Raw genomic sequence first — 19,544 nt, 5'->3', positions numbered from 1 at the left:
CCCTCTATAAGAGCCCTTGTCACAGATAATCTACTATCCCCTTTTAGGATACTCCGATATAGCCCAAGCTTCCGCATGATGGATAAGCTTTGGTAAAATCCCCCCCCCCCATACATACAATGCTATTTCAAGCCCAAGTCCCTATGAATATAGGATTACTCTGGTAAAATACTTCCCCTACCTCTACTAGATAAGAGGTATCTTAGAAAAGTCTACACCTTATGTCCAACAATTTAAATATTATATGCTATAATCCTAATACTTCTATTTAAAGAATAAGAAGTAGCTAATAACTTTATTAACCTAAAGCTTTAAACTTCTTTAAAATTATAAATGTACCCTAACTATAAGACTCTAACTTTAATTCCTATTATCTTAATAAGGATAGCTTAAACTTTAACTCCCTAAAATTTCCCTTATTATACGAAAATTATCTTAAAGATAAATAATAGTTAAATTATCTACCTTTACTACTTTATTGGACCTAAAAGTTCGAAATTAAGGATATCCTACCCCTTAATAACTTATAAGTTAAATTAAAACATATAAAAGTATTAAATAAATATTCCGCTAATTTTAATTAAAGTTTAACCTTTACCTTTAAATAAGCTATATCCCTTTTATTACTATTTATTATATTTAAACCTATTTATTTTAATTAAGTTATATTTCTTTTTTTTAAAGAATTACCTTTTTTAAAAAACCTATTTAAATTTATTAATTAATTAGCTTTATAATAAAATCCTTTTATTATAGCCCTTAAATTAATATTTAAAGCTATAAAACTTACCCTTTATAACCTAACTATTTATAAAAATATTAAGGATATAAAAATAAAATATATAAATATAATAATCCAAAACCCTTTATAATAAGTTATAAATATTTATAATTATATAAGTAAAACTTTTTAAATAGCTTAATTTTTATAAAAATATAAGTAAAAAATACTTTTTAAATAAAAAAAAGCATTTTAAAATATATATATTACTATTTATAATATATATAATACTTTAATTAATTTATATAAAATAAATATATAAGTAACCTAAAAATAAATAAAACATTTTTAATAAAAAATTATATAAGGAAGTATTACCTTTTTTTAAAATATATAGGGAACTATTATATATATTATATAAAATGCTTAATTTTAAGCTAATGCTATTAATTAATTTAAAAAAGTAATAGATTACTATTATTAAACCTTCCAAACTTTTTAAAATAAGCTTATTAAATAAAAAGCTAATTATTAAAAAACCTAAGGAATTATAAATAATTAAGCTATTATAATTAAGGGATAAATTAATTAACTTATAAACCGCTTTATTATAAACTTTAATTAAATTAATAAGTTATAAGTTTATATTTAAATAATAATTTAAAAGATTTAAAAATAATTAAATAAATAAATTATATCTAATGTAAATTAGATTATTAATAAGTTAAAAAAGCGTAGCATTATAACCAGCTTTATTAACTATTTTATTATAAAGTATTTGTTATTAAAAGCTATTTTATAATAATAAATTAATAATAAAATATTATAGGTAATAAGGGCCCAATTAATTACCTGGGCCTCTTGAGCTTAATATATAGCAATAAGAATTTTTCCGGGAATTCTTACCGGAGTTGCCCTGCTGCCCGGAGGTAACCTAGGAGGAAACCCTAATAGCTTTAACGATAATGACGACCCCTTCGAGGGATAACCCCCCTGTAGTCCGCTTAAAGGACTACCTTAAAGGCTATCTTAAAATCCTAATAGAGGACCTAAAGGAGATTTAAATAACAATAATCCTTTTAGCCCTTTTATTAATAAATTAATATATACCTTTTTAGCTATATTTAAAAGTATTAATCCTATAACTATAATATTTAATCCTATTTAACTTAATAAACCTTATACCTATAATAAAAAGGATACTTTTAAGTTCTTTTTATAATAAGTTAAAGTTAAGGATTATATATTTATATATATAAAAAGTTTTTCCTTTAATAAATACTATATTAATTAAATTAACTCCTTTATAATAGATAAAGCTTTATAATAATATTAATTTTGCTAAAAGTAAATCTATTATATTAATATTATTAATATTTGGGTAATTTATTAAATAGCTTTAAAAACTTAATTTAAAGATCTTTTAATAACGTATTAAAATATTAATACTTTTATAAAGGTAAAATATTTTAATAATATTATTTAATTCTTTATTAAGATCTTTAATTGGAATAATTTAATAAAGTAGTTTAGCCTAACATTTTAGACCTTTATTATTAAACGCCTATTATTTAAACTTATAAAGATAATTTATTATAGTTAAAGCTATATTTTTAAAAATAATAATAAGTTTTTTAATATAATTTAAAAAGCTAGCATTATTTATAAAAATATATTAGTATACTTTAAGCTATTTTTAAAAGGTATGCCTAATTTAATAAAGGAGTAATTAAAATTAAACTATTAAAACTAAAGTAAAAAGAATTACTTTAGCTTAAGTTAAAATTAATCCTTAAAAAAGGATAAAGAAAGGAAAGCTATTAATAAAAAGCTAAATAAATCTAAAATTAACCTAAAGGATAATTACTAGCCTAGCATTATAGCTGCTTTAAAGGGAATTAATTAAATTATTATTAATAAATAAAAATAAAATAGGGTTAATTATTAACAATATAATAGGAATAACTATTATACTTTTACTTATTATATTAAAAAGGATATTAATAGGAAGGAATTTCCCTTAGCCTTTAAGAAAACCTTTTTTATTAAAAGGAAGCTTAATAAAGGAATTAAATTACCTTTTATAGTAAAAAGAGCTAAGATTAATGCTATTATTATAAATATAGCTAATTTTATATAATATATAAAGTTAGAAGAATTAGATTTGGATTTTTAGTCGGGCCCTATAAAGTACCGTATAGGAATTTAAGCCTTTGGAAAGGTAACTTTTTCTACATTAATATAACCAAACAAATAAAAGATAAACTTTTTAAATTAACTTAAAAGAAGGCTAGTTTAAAGCTTAAAATGGATTATAAGCCTATTATCCTTATAACCCTATTATATAATAAATAAAAATACTTAATTAAGGTACTTTTAAATATAAGTAATATTATTCTTATAATATCCTTTTTAAAGGTTAAATAATAAAAGTTACTTTTTATTAAAAAAATATATTTTAAACTTATATTAACCTTTAATATAATATATATATAAAAAGTAAGATAGTATTATATAAAATAAATTATTTTTTAATATTAAGAAGATTACTTTATAAGGCTTAGCTTCGAATTAAGTACCTTTAATAAGGATTGTAATATTATTTTACTTTAATAATGGATAGAAGAATATTAACCTACCTATTTTTTCAAAGATATAGGAAAAATTATATTTATATTTAAATATTGCTATAAAAATTATATTAATTAAACTATCCTTAACTTAGGGATTATTAAAGTTATAATAATTATATTTTAAGTAGCTGCTAAGGTAACAATAGAACAAGTTCTTAAAGAATTTAGGGAATTTCTTTTAATTATGATTAAAGCGGTAGTATAACGGTTATTTAATTATTAACCTTAGGATTATGTGATTGACTTTATAGATAGGAAGACTTCCTTTTAAGAACCCCTTTATATTATAAATAATTATAAATTAAATATATTTAAACTATAGTTAGATAAAATACTTAAAATTAATTATATTTATAAATTTATTATATTATACAAGGTACCCTTTATATTCGTAGAAAAAAAAGACCTAAATAATTTATTATACCCTATTATAGATTATTAAGGTTTTAATACTATTATAATACTGGTAAGGTATTTTATTCCCCTTATTGTAGAATTCTAGGCTAGATTTCGAAAGGTTAAATGGTTTATTAAAATTAACCTAAAATCCGGATTCTATTTAATTAGAATTAAAAAAGGTTATAAATAAAAGATAGCATTCCATTATAAATATAAACTCTTTAAATATATAATTATACTTATAGGACTTATTAATACTTTTATAATATTTTAATTTATAATGAATTATATCTTTTAAGACCTTATTAATATAGGGCTATTTATATACTTTAATAACCTTTTAATTTATATAGAAATAAAGGAGGAATATAATAGAATAGTTAAAAAGGTATTATAATGCTTTAATAAGTATAATCTGGTAGTGGTACCCTAAAAATATAAATAGCGTATATATAAAGTTAAATTTTTCGGATATGTTATTAATATTAATAATATTTTAATAACTTAAGATAAAATTAATTATATTATTAAATAGGAAGTATTAATTACTTTGTATAAATTATAATAATTTATTAGGTTTATGAACTTTTACCGAAGATTTATTAAAAAGTTTTTATTAATTATAAAACTATTAATGGATATAAATAAAATGGATTAATAATAATAAAAGTGGATAGAAGTTATAAATGAAGCCTTTTTTAAGTTTAAGTATTGTTTTATTATAGCCTTTATATTTATTTATTTTAACCCCTTTAAAGTAGCTTATATTAAAACTAATGCTTTTAACTTTGCCTTTAGAGCTATGCTATTATAAAAGGATAATAATGGTAAATTTTACCCTGTTGCCTTTTACTTCCGGAAGTTAATACTGGTAAAAATAAATTATGAAATATATAATAAAAAGCTATTTACAATAATGGATAAATTTAACTAATAGTATTAATACCTAAAAGGCATTTAATATTGGATTAAAATCTATTTAGATTATTAAAACCTGTTATATTTTATAATAGCTAAAGTTTTAAATAAATAATAAGCCTGTTAGGCGTAATAACTATTAATATATTAGTTTATAATAAATTACTAACCTAGCAAATTAAATAAAAAGGCTAATATTATATTAAAGCTAGCTTAATATTACTTTAAAAAAGGAGGAAATAAAGATTAACTAATTAAATTAGTTTTATAAAATAAATATTTTTTACATTTTAAAGGATTAATGTTTAACTTAATAGCATTTATACTATTAACTTCCAAATAACTTTATAGCCTTTTTATACCTAAATAGCTATTAAAATTCGTTAAGCTCGTTAAAAAAATAGTAAAGGATAACCTAAAGTATTATTTATAAAAGGATAAGCCCTTTAAAGATATAGAACTTATAAATAACCTATTATATAAAAAGGAATATTTATAAATACTTATAGCTATATAATAAAGAGTAATAAGAATAAAGCATAATATATAAATAGTTAAGTATATAAAAATGGATAAGATATTAAAACTTATTATAAGAAACTTTTAATGGCCTAATATTAAGGTAATTATAAGGGACTTTATATAAGGCTGCTATACTTGCTAGCAGAATAAGGCCCTATAATATACCCCCTATAAATTACTTTAACCTATAAAGTTGCATTATATTCTATAGTAATTAATTATAATAAATTTTATTATAAACCTACTTTTATTTAATAATTATAACTTTATTTAGGTAATAATAAATCCTTTTATAAAAATGGAATATTTTATACCCCTAAAAGTTAAAGAAAAGAAAACTAAAGATTTTATTAAAATTTTTATTAAGCATTATTAAAAATTATACAGTATACCCCTTAATATAATTTTTAATAAAAATTTTAAATTTATAAGCTATTTATAAAAGGACTTTTTAAAGCTTATTAATATTAAACCTTATATAAATATAACCTTCCATTCCTAAATTAATAAATAAATAAAATAACTTAACTAAACCTTTAAAATTTATCTATAAGTATTTATTAACTATAAAATATCTAATTAGGAAGACCTCCTATTAACTATTAAATTTATATATAATAATGCTATATTAACTTTAATATATATATCCCCCTTTTATATAAACTATAGTTATTATCTAGCTATATATAACTTTTTAATAGTATAACCTTATAACTTATTTAATAGGTTATATACCTATTAAATAATGTAGGTATATAAAGAAGTTAAGGAATAATTGGAAAAAGCTTAATAATATATAAAGGAATAAGTGGACAAAAGATAAGGGGCTCCGCCCTAATATACTAAAGATTAACTAATAATGCTAAATATAAAGAATATTAAAATAAAAAAACCTATTAAAAAGTTAAATAAAAAGATACTTAATCCTTTTAAGATCTGTAAGGTAATTTTACCTACTGCTATTAAATTTATATTATTTAAAGGATAAAAAATCTATAATTTATTCTACGTTTTACTTATTAAGTTTTATTACGTTAATAATTAAGCATTATTTAACCTTAACCAAGTCCTATAGGAAGCGTTTCCAATAAAGTTTAAAGATTATTAAATAAAAGAAATTAAAAACTCCTTAAAAACCTAAAGGAATATAAAGTACTTAGTTAAATAGGAAGGTTAATTAGCTAAAAGGTATTAAATTTAGGAGCTATATAAATATATAAATAATATTAATATAAAGGCTTTTATTAAATAATTCCATTAGTAGAACCTAAATAAACTAGCGGACTTTTAAACTATTATAACCCTAGACTTACAATCTACCTAAGGAATCGAATTATATTTAAAATTAAGCATTAAAAAGGAGGAAGATAGTATTATATAGTTAAAACTTTAAAACTAAAGATAACCAATATTACCTTTAAAGAAAAGTAAGGCTATAAGCAATTGGATAAGGATAATCTATTAGCTGCAAAAAGACTAACAGTTAAGGTATGAATGCCTAATAGATAGAAGGGAGTTATAAATTGTATAAGGCCTGAATGAGCATAAATAGCTAAGAAATCTCCCATTTTAGGATAGGAGGGAGAGAGAGAGATTAAGGCCCTAGAGACCCCTAGTAGATTATTAATGAATATGACTAAGTTCCAAGCCCTCTATAAGAGCCCTTGTCACAGTTGTTCAGGGCATCGTCGACAACTTCGCCGTCGATTGGCGGGGGGTATTCGTTGAGGAGGGTTGCTAGAGGCGTGCAGGAAGCCGGAAGATATGATGGGAGGTCAAGAGTGGCCGTCTGGGCCAGTGTTCTAGGGAGAACTAATGCCATTGTTGATGTTGGTGAATGAGGAGCTTAGGGCGTCCAGGAAATGACATTCACTGAGTTACGGCAAGTGATGCGAATAGGTATGTTTTGAGGCAGATCTATGAACGAATAAGGCGAACGAGTGACAGTCCATGGAATGAATGGGATGGATGAACGAACGAGATATATCGTGTATTTTGAGGAAATTAAAGGTTATAAGCGGATTGTCTTGGCTCAGACTACTTATGCCCAGGGTTTGCAAGTGGATGTTACTGGCCCCTGCTAGATTTGAGCGAGCCTCTACAACATGCGCATTCGTGAGGATTCTCGTTGATTTCGAATGTAGCCCTAAATGTACATGAATATTTCAAAACAAATCGACATTGAAAAAAGAAGCAATGGTTAAATAAATCGTAATATATGGACACTCGCCTTGATTAGTGAGCTTGTACACTCCATTCGGGTAGTGAGTGGCTTCAGAATTAGCTTCTACTCTCTAAATTAGAGGGCTATGGAGTCATAAGCACCCTTGATTACACCCTGTCGCGACAAGCTGCATTCCCAACAGTACCAAATCTTCGTAGTCTTTCAGAGAGTCGTTGATTTCAGATGCGGCGTAATACAGGGACGGTTAATGTTGTTGGCTTTAGCATGCTTCCTATTCGTTAGAGTGGCTATTTTGTGTGATGATCTAAGGATCCTTCGGATTTTATTGGAACCAGCTGCAAAAGCGAACGGGTTCTTGGGCGAGGTGACAATTCCTCGTGGGAGACCGCTAAGTTGCTTTAGAGCGGGTTTGATTGAGCAGCAGCTTCAACGCCATGATGTGAAGTGGCGCCGTGTTAATTAGGCACTGAAGAGTGCAAATGGTGAACGATAGCCAATTGTTGGATGGAAATACCTGCTAAATAACTTCATATGATTTTTGACTTTGCGACACTTTAAAGTATTAGACATTATATATCGACAACTTATCCCAGAGCTGTAATAGTGTAGTGGTTATCATTCTAGCCTTCCAAGCTTGAGACCGGCGTTCGATTCGCCGTTACAGCAAGCCTAAATTTCATCTTTTGTTCATGGGGGCCTTTTTCTTATCGTCAACGCCTCATTATTTTTGTACCGAATGCGATGAAGTTTTTAACGTTTGTAATGTCTGGGCCAGGGGCATATTCATCTGACAGGACCTAGTCTTGTTATACTTACTTCACCAACTGATCACGTACAGTACCTAATCAACTTGTTTTAGCATATACTACCAGCTCCTTAAGTCTTTTACTACAATGTTCTTACTCCCAGACAAATTTATAATCAAGGTCGTTGTTCATGGTCCGACCATGTGCAATCCAACATTCGATCAAAGTATTGCGGGAACCCTGCAGCTCGTGGCAGTCGGTACTGGACAATTTCTGACAGAAATCCGGTGGAAATCGATATTTAATCATCTCTTTTGACATACCGCTAACAGGGCGTCTCTCTCCCTTACATATGAAGGAAGACGGCTCTCCCTATTGAGAACAACGAAATGGCCCTCGGTGCAGCCATTGAAACCTGATAAGGATTGCTTCCTAACTTGCTAATCTAGGCAAGAGGTTCGCCCATTACCTTTACAACTCGAGAGTTCGTAGGTCCGCTTTCCTTTCATTTGTGTAGTTGATAGCTAACACACGATCCTGGCATACTCGAAAAGAACTTACGGCTTCTAGAAAATCAGATGACAATTACCTTCGTTTGACCACCTCAGCCAGGTCACGGAACAAGGACAATGCTGCCAAGCCGTCGGAATGAGCTGTATGAATAAGGTACCGCATCACGGCTTGGCATTGTATAGTGGACAAGGCCTACAAATCTCTTTGAGAATGCGCAACCAATATATGACAAGCTTATCCACCTGCTGTTCGCCCGACATGTACATATAGCAGTGCCCAATTGCACACAATTTCCAAAACCATCATGTCGTATACGCAATGAACCCAGATATTCTATGTAAAACCCTTGCCGTATCCCCAAAGCATTGATGATTGCACCCACAACACCCTCCGCTTCGGAGCCGGCCCACCTTAAGAACAACGAGGGCAGCCTCCGATTCCAAGCCGCCCGGGCAATCTACCAAGCATGTAAGCTGCATGTCAAACCGTATTTGTCAGTCATCATATAAAGTCGGACCGTATACTTAAATTCGCTCAGGCCCTTGCAGCGACATTGCATGTCACCTTGTCCCGGTCCAAGCCCCGGGCGGGCGCCGGGCCTTGGCATAGCACTGGCGCTTATGGCGTTTTACACGACGACCACAGAAGGCGGTATACTGTCAGCTCAGAGATACTGCCCTGCAAAGAAAGACAGCACTGTCATTAGCCAGCTGTGGAAAGTTGGTGAGACAGGCGCAACAGTGATAGCTTCAGTACATCAATAGCATTTTGTTCATAATCTAAATTCGGTTCAATAAGTATATTGGTAATAGAGGTAACATAATACTTTTAGTAGTTTAACATAAATCTTTACAGGTAGTCGACTCATGGTTCGCTCATTTCAATTAGATTAGTATTCTCAGCTATTACTTGAAAGTCGCAAGAGGTAACGCAGGGTCCTGCATCGAATAATCTCATTGCAATTGGAAGTTCAGTGCCACGAATTAATTTAGTTGACGGACATAGTTGGATTACATCATTGATAATTAACTATTCTATATAGATCTGAATTCTACAAGATGGCTAGCTACTAGCTATTGGAAGATGTTATGAAGTAGCTTTACCAGCACTATTAGAGTGATGGGGCTCTAGGTGTGACGAGAACGTGATCTCACAGTAGATCTAGCTTACAACACCTAGTCGTCACGGCAGTAGTAATGTGACACCGTGTATACGTAGCGATGCAAACGTGAATAAAAACTTACATCACATGAGATTTATCTCGACACCACAAACTTGTCTCGCGATTATCATATCGACGTTTGGAATGTAAATGGTGTATCACGCTAAACAGATATTACCATCGAATGTGGTGAGAGTCATGGGATCCTTCTTGATATTAACGTCTCGTCACATAGGTATGCTTAGTGTGAGCTTGAAGATCCAATGACCTCAACCCTGTCGACAGTTGACGTTGCGTCTTCATCTCAATGCTGCAATGCATAATCCCGGCCTCGTAACTCGCGACAAAACCCGGCTGATGTTGTAACATACTGTGAGGCAACTCATACAGTATTCCCGTACTGTTCGGTGAGATATAAGATACACAGCGGGTAGATCCCGGGATGTTAGGGGAGAATAAACTTTCCTCTAGAAGGCGGCTAGATTTTCTAGATGCATGGAAAGCTAGGTAAGGAGGTAACCAGTGAATGCCACCGCCAATGAGATTCAGACTCCTCCCACACGGCCCGCCTGCTTGACCTGCCTATAGCTGAAACGGGAGCAGACGGGTCCCAGGTCGTAGCCATTGTAGTGACACTGGATAATTAAAGTTTGCTTTAGAACCAGGTTAAATGTTTCTAGAGGATGGGATCGAGGATGACTCGATGGATGCATGCAATGCTAAAGAGTTGCACGTGGGATCTCGATGTATCGCCAGTGGCCTGTGCGCCACAAGAGGTAGTCTGGAATCAGACACTGACTAAGGACTAAGGGCTTGAGACACGATAGTCGACACTATTGCAACTAACATGTCCACATGCAATCCATATGAAAATCTTCCGTACCAAAAATTGTTCTAGAACAATTGCACTACGGTTTCAGAACCGGTGCAGTCATGTTGATCACCCAGGAAAGGAGGGGGATGGAGGTTTGTTGGTCTCCCTTAAGGACCACTTCGACAATGCTGCTCGAGTCGACTAACCACCGTAAACTTGCACGAAAGTCATTACCCCAGTGCCGCACGAAGTCGATAGCAAGGTAGTGATGAGAAGTTCAGATCAGGCTATTCATGTTCTGGAACGGACTTCACAGAAGTTCGATCCTGCGACAATGGAAATAATGAATTTACGTCACAGGTAATGAGTCTAAGCATATCATTATATGAGAGCTGCCATATGCTCGCGAGCTAATGGCCTGTAGAATATCTAAGGTGTTAGGACCGAACCATATGATCGTGCCAAGGCCCATGGCTTTACACTTACAGTGACCGAGCAAAAAAAACGGTACAATTTGAAAAACCACTCACAGAATACTATATTTCTTAAAAAATCTAAAAAATCAACATAACAACTTATACATTACTTATAACGCATCTCCCACTTGACCTGGCCACCCAATTGAGCTGGCCACCCCCTTAACATATATAAAATCCTATTATTTCAATCTATAATAACTCTACGAATACTGACCGTACGATTTAATAATTAATACCTTTAAATCCGTTAGTTAAAGGGGAATCCAGAGGTATTTTTTACTATTTTTTACAAAATTTATTAAGCGAGATATTAAGCAATACGCTAAACGGGCGCTAAGCAAGAATTAATTTAACGCTTACTTTAGCGTATAGCTTAATAACTCCGCGAATATAAGTTGTAAAAGTTAGTAAAGGGTACCATTAAATAGCTCTTTTCATTACGAATCTAATGGTATATTTTATTCTTTTATACGATTAGTATTCGTAGAGTTATTAAATTATCACGTGATTAGCGCACCGACGTTATTTGTATGGGCTAGGGGGGTGGCCAGGTCAATTGGGTGGCCAGGTCAAGTGGGAGATGCGTTATATAATTCTAAATAGAGAAATGATTATTTTATATAAATACTTTAAGAATTTCTTTCTTTTTCCTTTTAAAGCTTTAAATTTTATTATTAAATATAATATATAAAATTTTCATTTTTACTATTATTAAAACATATTATAAATCATATTCTACTATAATAAATCAATTTTCACTTATAATAACGCATCTCTCACTTGAGCTGGCCACCCAATTGACCTGGCCACCCCCCTAGCCCATACAAAAAACGTCGGTGCGCTAATCACGTGATAATTTAATAACTCTACAAATACTAATCATATAAAATAATAAAATATACCATTAGATTCGTAATAAAAAGGGCTATTTAACGGTACCCTTTACTAACTTTTATAACTTATATTCGCGGAGTTATTAAGCAATACGCCAAAGTAAGCGCTAAATTAATCCTTGCTTAGCGCCCCTTTAGCGTATTGCTTAATATCTCGCTGAATAAATTTTATAAAAAATAGTAAAAAATACCGTTGGATTCCCCTTTAAATAATGAATTCAACGGTACTAACTATCTTATCGTGGGCCCAATATTGGCTAAGTTATTACAGGTTGAAACATTAAGATTTTATATAGGTTATTAGGGTGGCCAGGTCAATTGGGTGGCCAGGTCAAGTGGGAGATGCGTTAAAAGAAATGATTTATTAAGTATTATATATAAATATTTTTTAATAATTTATTATCACTTAGAATTTTGAGTAAGTTGGAATTGAAAAGTGTGAGTTTTCGCGTTTTTTGGTGCGAATTCACGATTGTACCTTTTTTTTTGCTCCCCCACTGTATATGGAACTGAGCAAGAAACAAGAATGCGTGATGATCAACATCCTTTAGCACATTGTCGAGATGACTTGAATCAGAGGTATGGTGTGCCGCTCGGAGCAATCTTTGTCCATTGTCAAACTATGGTTTTTATATTCTTTCTAAATCTCGGCATCAGCGTCATTTGCACGAGAAGCATTATTCTAAGAAGCCACAACCCTGTTGATGTATAGAAGCCACGTGCTTAGCGCCTAAGTCCTTCCAATCCATTTGAAGAGAGTTTAAGGGGTTAAACAAGATCCCGGCCTTCAGTATAGCAGGAATTCGATAATTACCCAAACTACCGGTCCATGCTTTAAATTATAGCATACCACACAACCTCCTTAATCTCCAAGAACCGCTAGTCAGTGATCATGTCAAGTTGACTTTTTGCTGGCTTTGCTTGCTGGAGACATCCAGCAACCTATTACATAGTAAGACACCTGATACTTATCGATTGGGTATACCTCGGTTGATATACAATTGAGGGATATTGCCTAGCAATTTACGTCCAGCCTCGCATCTCTCGCAAGACAAAACTCACCCATCCATATTCATAATCTCGTTAAGTTGGTGATGTTGCGGGTGGAGGCCTTAATGAGATTAAAAAATGCCTAAGTTTAGTATTTGCGTCCTACACCTCTAAATGAAGTAATGAAGGGCCTTCTAAACATAACGAGTAGATTAAGTATAACAATATGAATGATCGGAGTGGGTGTGCTGGGCATAAAACCGGGAAGGAGAGCGCTGGAGGAACAGCGCTTGCTTTGGAAACATCATGCATTGAATGCTTCACTGGCTACAAGACTTGCTGATATTGAAACCGAGTTCACGTCATTCGGCTGTCAACGAGCTAGCGAAAGATTCAGTGTATAGCTCGAAAGATTCGCACGCATACGCCGATAACGGACCATCGATTCTCAGCGTCGTACAGACGGGAAGTCTCTTTCGGCTTCGATGTGTAGTAGTCGGCGACTCTGGACTTCCATTATGGTATAATACGACCAACCGTGAGATCTACAAGTTACCAATTTCTGACTTATCCAACCTGGAGGCTAGTGGATCGTTGATCCCGATCATCGAAGTACTCTAATGTACTTCGTAGGTAGTGAGCATCTTGACAACCTACCCCTCTCCTCCTTGTTGTACTGACAGCCTATGATGAGATGAGACAATCTCCGTCATTTAAGGTTTTTAACCCTGGCCTTTGTAACCTGCACATTGTTACTCTTGGCTAGATGCAACCGGTTCAACCATGGAAAGTATATCGAAAATGGTAGTTGCAGGATTCGGAAATGCACAAGACAGGAAAGTTCAAGCTAAACTAGAAAGCGAGGCGGAAAGCAATCGATGAGAGGCATCGCGAAGTCGTGTATTTATTAGTCGCATTGCTTCAGAGATAATTTGCGGAGGAGGTTCCCTGTATTTCCTGCTGTTTCAAGGCTCGCGCACGTCAGGATCGACAACCCAGCCACGATCCTCCCTGTAGATAAACGTCACATCGATGGTAGCACATAGTCGAGTCTAGATACTGACCAATCATGACAGCCATTTTTTCGAAACAAAACGAAACGGTAACGCCAACAGCCATTTGAGTGTTCGAAATGGATTATGCGTTAAGAGGTCAGATCCAGTGATGCATAACGTATATCCCCAGCCCCAGCATGAGAAATAAGACCACGCAGGCTTTTGGGGGGGGGCAAGTACCTTTTTTTTCTGATGCAATATTTACAAAAAGGGCACACCGTTAACGATTTAGCCAAGCGTACCAGCAAATACATAATCCTGGCTGTGAATCCTTGACGCTAAACAGGGGGGTGCGTTGATGTCTTGGGACCAACTACTGCGCGAAGAACACAGGGGTGATCCCGGTATTACCAATGCGGCGAGATGCATGCCTCTACTCGGTGAACAAACCCACCCTTTCTGCCTCTGCCTTTGCTGCTGTAGTGGTAAAACAATAGCGTGGCCGAGGATACGTAACAACTGGGGGTCAGGCAGAAACGAAGTAGTGTCAACTTACTTCTGTTACCGGCCACTTTTTACTTCCCGTCGCCACGTGCATGTGGATGAAGAGGGGGTGAATGAGAGCGTTTTCCCATGGACTGAAATCTCCACGTACATGGTTGGCAGGTTTCGACAAGGCAAAAGAGGGGGAGGAAAAATCTGTGACGTAGGGCCCTAGTCAGTGGGAATAGCCAACATGGTGTTTGAACCATATCACGCCGCGTCGGAGCTTTTTTGTCTCTACGTACAGTAGTGCAGAGGACAAACGAACACCAAGAGCCTGGGCAGACTTAAGTCATCCATCACAGACGACGTCTCGATAGCGACAGATATATTACGTACTCCAGCTTGATATAGAACTTCGGCCTTCGTCATTCTTGTTTAGGGGCCCTGCGTCTTCCGCTCTGGCCTTCCGTTTGTCCGCGCGAGGAGTAAACGCGATAAACTCTAAGCATAAACGATAAGCCCACACACGTCTTAGGCAACTGGGGACTTTGGTGTTCCGCGACTTTGATCTGGTTGAGGGACATTGTAAGTTGGTGGGTGAGTTTTGTGTCCTCCCCTCTTAGGCATGTAGCGCCAAGACACTCCGCCAACAGTCCGAGCATAGTCCATGAAACATCAGCCTCGTTGGCACAATTAGTTTGAACTTGGGGTACGTTGCCTGTTATGTCGTGTGCTCTGGTTAAGTTATCTTCTTCTACTATTTGAAACCAATATGAAGTTGATGCTTTTATCTCTGTATGAGAAATGCGAGGGAGCCAGTGTGATGCGATGTTTCACGTAAGGACACTGGGATATGTAGAGCGACGGCATGAGAGTCTGTGTTTCCTGCATGTCTGTCCAACTTCGTAAATTCCCCGTCTCACCTCACAGGCCAAACGAATATTTGGTAACAACAAGCCTCTGCCTGCCCCTGCAGGCTGCAGGCAATGTGGCACCGGCATATTTAGTCTAGTTGTCTGAGTGGATAGGGGCACCGGAGAGTGCTTCCTGAGGCCTCGGCCGTTGTGCCACATCTAGGTAACTATTATAGCGTCTGTATTTACAGCGCGCCATTATCCTAGAGTAGCCTGGTGCGTGGAGTGGGGATGCTTGCAGACCTATCACGCCTCTCCTGTTGCGATGGACGAGCAAGAGCAGTTCAAAGCTTGCCCGTATTCTCTTCGTCTACAGATGTCTATCCTGACATAGGATAGATCACCAACTAGGTCATTTCCCCATACTTGGCGAGCGAGAAATTGGTTGATTTTCTCTAGATGTATGTAACCTGGTGCTGGGCCTTCTCAAATCACCATTTGAATATGGTAACGCATTTGGCCTCTTTTGGTGTTGGATATACACGTTACATAGTATACGACCTCCGAACCACCCGACGTTCAGGCTTAAGTTCTTACTAAGTACACATGTCCACTACACGACCCCAGAAGTGCAATATTGCTCTTCTAAATGGTCATTGGCCGTTAGTGAGCCACTTATCCTGCTAGTGCTTGATGAATGCCTCACCGAAGGTTGGTCATGCTGAATCTAATAATTTAGCGTATATCATAGCTTCAATTTCGGATACCACACTTGGGAAGTTTATTACTTAAATGTCTTTTTTTTTTTTAGCAGAGGCTAGCAGATAGGTTCCAGAAAGTGAGAAATAGGCTGCATAGTCATTGGCGACGGAGATGGTGGTTCAACAATAATAGCGAGGACCGAGGCAAGTGAATGTGTCTCCTCCATAGCAATTTTTGCTACAAAGCTATCGAATCAGAATATCGCTAATTCAAATATGTTGCATTATATTGAAGACCTGGCGGGGTTAATTATAGTCCAGGTTTTACTTTGAAACTTTTCACCATAGGTTCTATGATAAAGTTGTAATGGTACTTGAGAATCGATTCAGGTTATATGAACATGACTCAAAGTACATATCTCTAACAACTGTTTCTTGAAAACCATGGTGACCACTTCTATTGCATTGTAGTATGTCTCTTTTCTTGTCCCTTGGCCTTTATACAGGACAAAGACACCTCGTATCGATGCAAATGACCCCTCTGTAATATAATGGAAGTACAGCCAAAATATGAACGCCGTCTCCTCCGTGGTATAATGCCGCTGGGGCTAGTGTCTACAAGTTCTCTACTACTAGCCGCCACGAACAATGCTAATTTGACCAGAACGCCAGCGACATGACCTAGAAGCCTCAATTGTCTATGCCGACCACCCGTGCCCCCAAAATGCCCCTAGTTCTGGATAACGCCGTATAAAGTTTTCATGCATACCCCAATTTCGTAAATCCCATATATGTTCCGAAAACTCGTCGGTGGCGTAAATAGAACCATTGGAAAAGTCGACCGTTAACGCCTCCGTAATAGCAACCGGCCAACCTTTGACCCGCAAATTCGTAAAGTAAACATGACGAAACTCTGGTGTGTTATATACATTTTGCCTCTCGATAATCGCGCTGCGAAGATGGGGCCACAGAACGAAATCCATCCACTGGGGATGGGGTATTTGTTGTTGTTTAGACTGAGGGGGAAATATATCCCTCAGCCCAATGTACGTGTCTCTCGTCGGCTGGACTAGCCAAGCAATAAGAGCTTTGAATAATAAAATGCCACCGATACGTTCCAGCGGTAGCTCGACATGATTTGTATCGAATAGTGTTGTTACAATACCAACGAATGGATAATCGGGAGTCGAATGGACCTGCGGACTCTGAACACCAAGAGCACCTAGTAAATGCCCATGAATATTCAGAATAGGCCTCACGTTCGGGCGACGTGGGCTCAAGAGAATTTCACGCTGCGATAAGCCTCCAATGTGATCCGTCGAACGTCGACAGTCAGCAACATAGCCGCAGATTAGCGCATCGTCTTGGCAGCAAACAGCTGAAGTGAGGACCGGAATCTCCCAATATGAATGACCCGCCTGTTGGGGTAAAGTGTTGCCTGGAACGCCTAGTAGTACACCGGGTACACGTTCCATGGCGCCTGATGGTACGTTGGGGAGATTGGGACGATGCCGATCTGCGGCGGACATCCAAACTCTAGAAGGAACTGATTAGACTCAGCTATGTAGATATGATGAAGGAATTTTCGAGGGGGATTTACCTGACTTGACGTCGTCGAAACCTACATCACCACTGGTAATGCATGACGTAGCTGGCGAGTGAACAGCCGCCGGTGGCATGCTTGATCTCTCAATAATAACAGATGAGGTATTGGGAGTAAAGTAGTTGCTGCCATAATCTTCTGGTGCAGCTGGGGAAGAAGGGCTAGAAACCGTTGATGGTAAAGAGCATGGGACGGAAGCAGGCCAAATATTGGTAGGGTCAGGGACGTTGCTATAAGGAGGCATGTCCGAGACAATAGGATATTCCGGCGTAGATTGACCGTATGAGGACGGCTGAGAACTTGATCCACCGTATGCTACTTGAAAAATTAGCGTTAAAGGAATCAAAACATCAAAGGTCAAAACTCAGGCTGGGAGGGCCGTACAACTCGGATATGGCACATGATGGCCCGCGCGGACACCCAGACTTTCCCGTAGTCGCCTCACTTCCTCTTCGAGCGCCTTATTCCTACCCAACAAGTCCCGGACCGTCTGGTCTCGACTCTGCTGGCCCCGGAGCTCATCTATTTCTCTCTCAAGGTTTTCTATGTGTTCCTTGGTGCGCGCACGAATAGCCCTTTGAGCCTCTCGGTCATTGGCACGTTTCCGAGCAAGTTGCGAGGGTGTCAGCGTAGACACACTCCTAGTCCCTGATTGGAATAGTTAATATGCATATCCCCTTTTACACGAAAGGTTTTCATGTTGTAAACATCTTCACTTACCTTTACGTTTGCCAGCCTTGGATTTGTCTGCGGACTTTGTCATATTTACTGGAGAACTCGAGGTTGATATGGCTGGAGATGTATTTCTAGAAGATGACGATGGAAGCGTGGTGTTCAGGGGATCCATATCGGCACACAATGGGAACACGAACTGTTCCCTAAGAGAAGTTCGAAGTATTGTTGGCGATGGTTCGTTGAACACCGAGAGAGAAGAGGTTCGAGTACAGGTTCAAGTCGATCAATAATGGAGGCCCAAGAATTGCCAGGGTCCCATTGGCGTCATGGGAGATATATAAGGATGAGGGCTTGATGGGGCAAAGGGCAGCGGAGTGACCCACCAACGACACGACCCTCTGGCAGTTACAGCTCTACATGTACACTACTGCTGTAGAGCATCAAGCTAACGAGCCCCCTGTCGATTAGTATCGACGATGAGGAAGAATCGGAATCAAACCGACCCCTGCTGGCCTGGTGTTTTGATTTCTTAGTCTAGACCCTCCCTGGGCACCTCGTGCGCTACACCACCGTACACCCTCCTACGTCGTTTGGCCACGGGGAGGTGTGGTGAACGGACCAGCTTGAACTCATACCCTCTCAGCTTACTTACCGACCCGTAATCGATCGATGTCACTTCAGCCATAGCTGAACGTGGCAATGCTTTGTCCAAGTGAGGTATCCAGCAAGGACCTCTGAGAAAAGCGGCTCGTCCGGTGCCTCAAGAACAGGCCCCTCCCTGCAAGACATCTGCAAGACATCTTGACAACTATGGGTAATTCCCTCCTCCCTCATCTTGCGGTCGAGGTAATGGATGGTGGGATGGCAAGGATGGTGATTGTAAATAGACTTTACGCTACGAATGCGCATGAGCGGAGGCAGAGTACGTAATGTAAGGACTGTAAGTCGAAGTACATACAGTATAATGAGAACACCACCATACACCAGAGAGAGAGGCACCAGGTACCTGTCTAGGACAACCCACAAATCCGCCCGTCCGCCAAAATTCTAGTCTTGGGTGGCGCGTGAGCCTGTAATGAATCGGCTTTTCAACGTCAACAAACGTCACTCATACAGTATGTTGTGTATAGTGCGTGTAAGACGCGTGCAACATGTGTGTGACAAGGTTTAAGTTGTAGGCCATACACCAAGCCACCAGACGCACATGTTTATAGTTGAGTTTCTTGCTTTGTGGGACTAATTGCCCTGAGCGAGC

General features: G+C 36.1%; 1 protein-coding gene and 1 non-coding gene across 2 annotated transcripts; one reads left to right on the top strand and one right to left on the bottom strand.

Moving 5' to 3' along the window:
• Positions 1-7,972: 7,972 nt before the first annotated feature.
• On the top strand, positions 7,973-8,044 carry F5B22DRAFT_t8. Its single transcript has one exon. It is a non-coding gene; the product is annotated as a tRNA-Gly (tRNA).
• Positions 8,045-16,364: 8,320 nt separating this feature from the next.
• Positions 16,365-18,641, bottom strand: F5B22DRAFT_29646 (uncharacterized protein). The gene is made up of 4 exons (XM_047970466.1): positions 18,335-18,641; positions 17,999-18,262; positions 17,612-17,929; positions 16,365-17,557 (listed from the first exon to the last, which is right to left on the bottom strand). Exons 1-4 carry the CDS (start codon positions 18,459-18,461, stop codon positions 16,710-16,712), a joined length of 1,557 nt encoding a protein of 518 aa, XP_047836664.1. The 5' UTR covers positions 18,462-18,641; the 3' UTR covers positions 16,365-16,709.
• Between the last annotated feature and the right edge of the window lie 903 nt (positions 18,642-19,544).

This window comes from Xylaria bambusicola, assembly GCF_022495145.1.
Source record: "Xylaria bambusicola strain CBS 139988 unplaced genomic scaffold F5B22scaffold_1, whole genome shotgun sequence".
In the NCBI taxonomy this organism is placed as follows: Eukaryota; Fungi; Ascomycota; class Sordariomycetes; order Xylariales; family Xylariaceae; genus Xylaria; species Xylaria bambusicola.
The sequence above is the reverse complement of the archived record's forward strand: the minus strand, read 5'-3'. Positions and strand labels throughout refer to the sequence as shown.

What these genes read in the sequence shown, in the direction of transcription:
- F5B22DRAFT_29646 (XM_047970466.1), bottom strand. Translation starts at nt 18,461, where the DNA reads ATGGATCCCCTGAACACCACGCTTCCATCGTCATCTTCTAGAAATACA. An exon ending in TCATGTGCCATATCCGAGTT is followed by an intron (nt 17,930 to 17,998) that starts GTACGGCCCTCC and finishes TTTTTCAAGTAG; the next exon opens with CATACGGTGGATCAAGTTCT. An exon ending in TTTCGACGACGTCAAGTCAG is followed by an intron (nt 17,558 to 17,611) that starts GTAAATCCCCCT and finishes GAGTCTAATCAG; the next exon opens with TTCCTTCTAGAGTTTGGATG.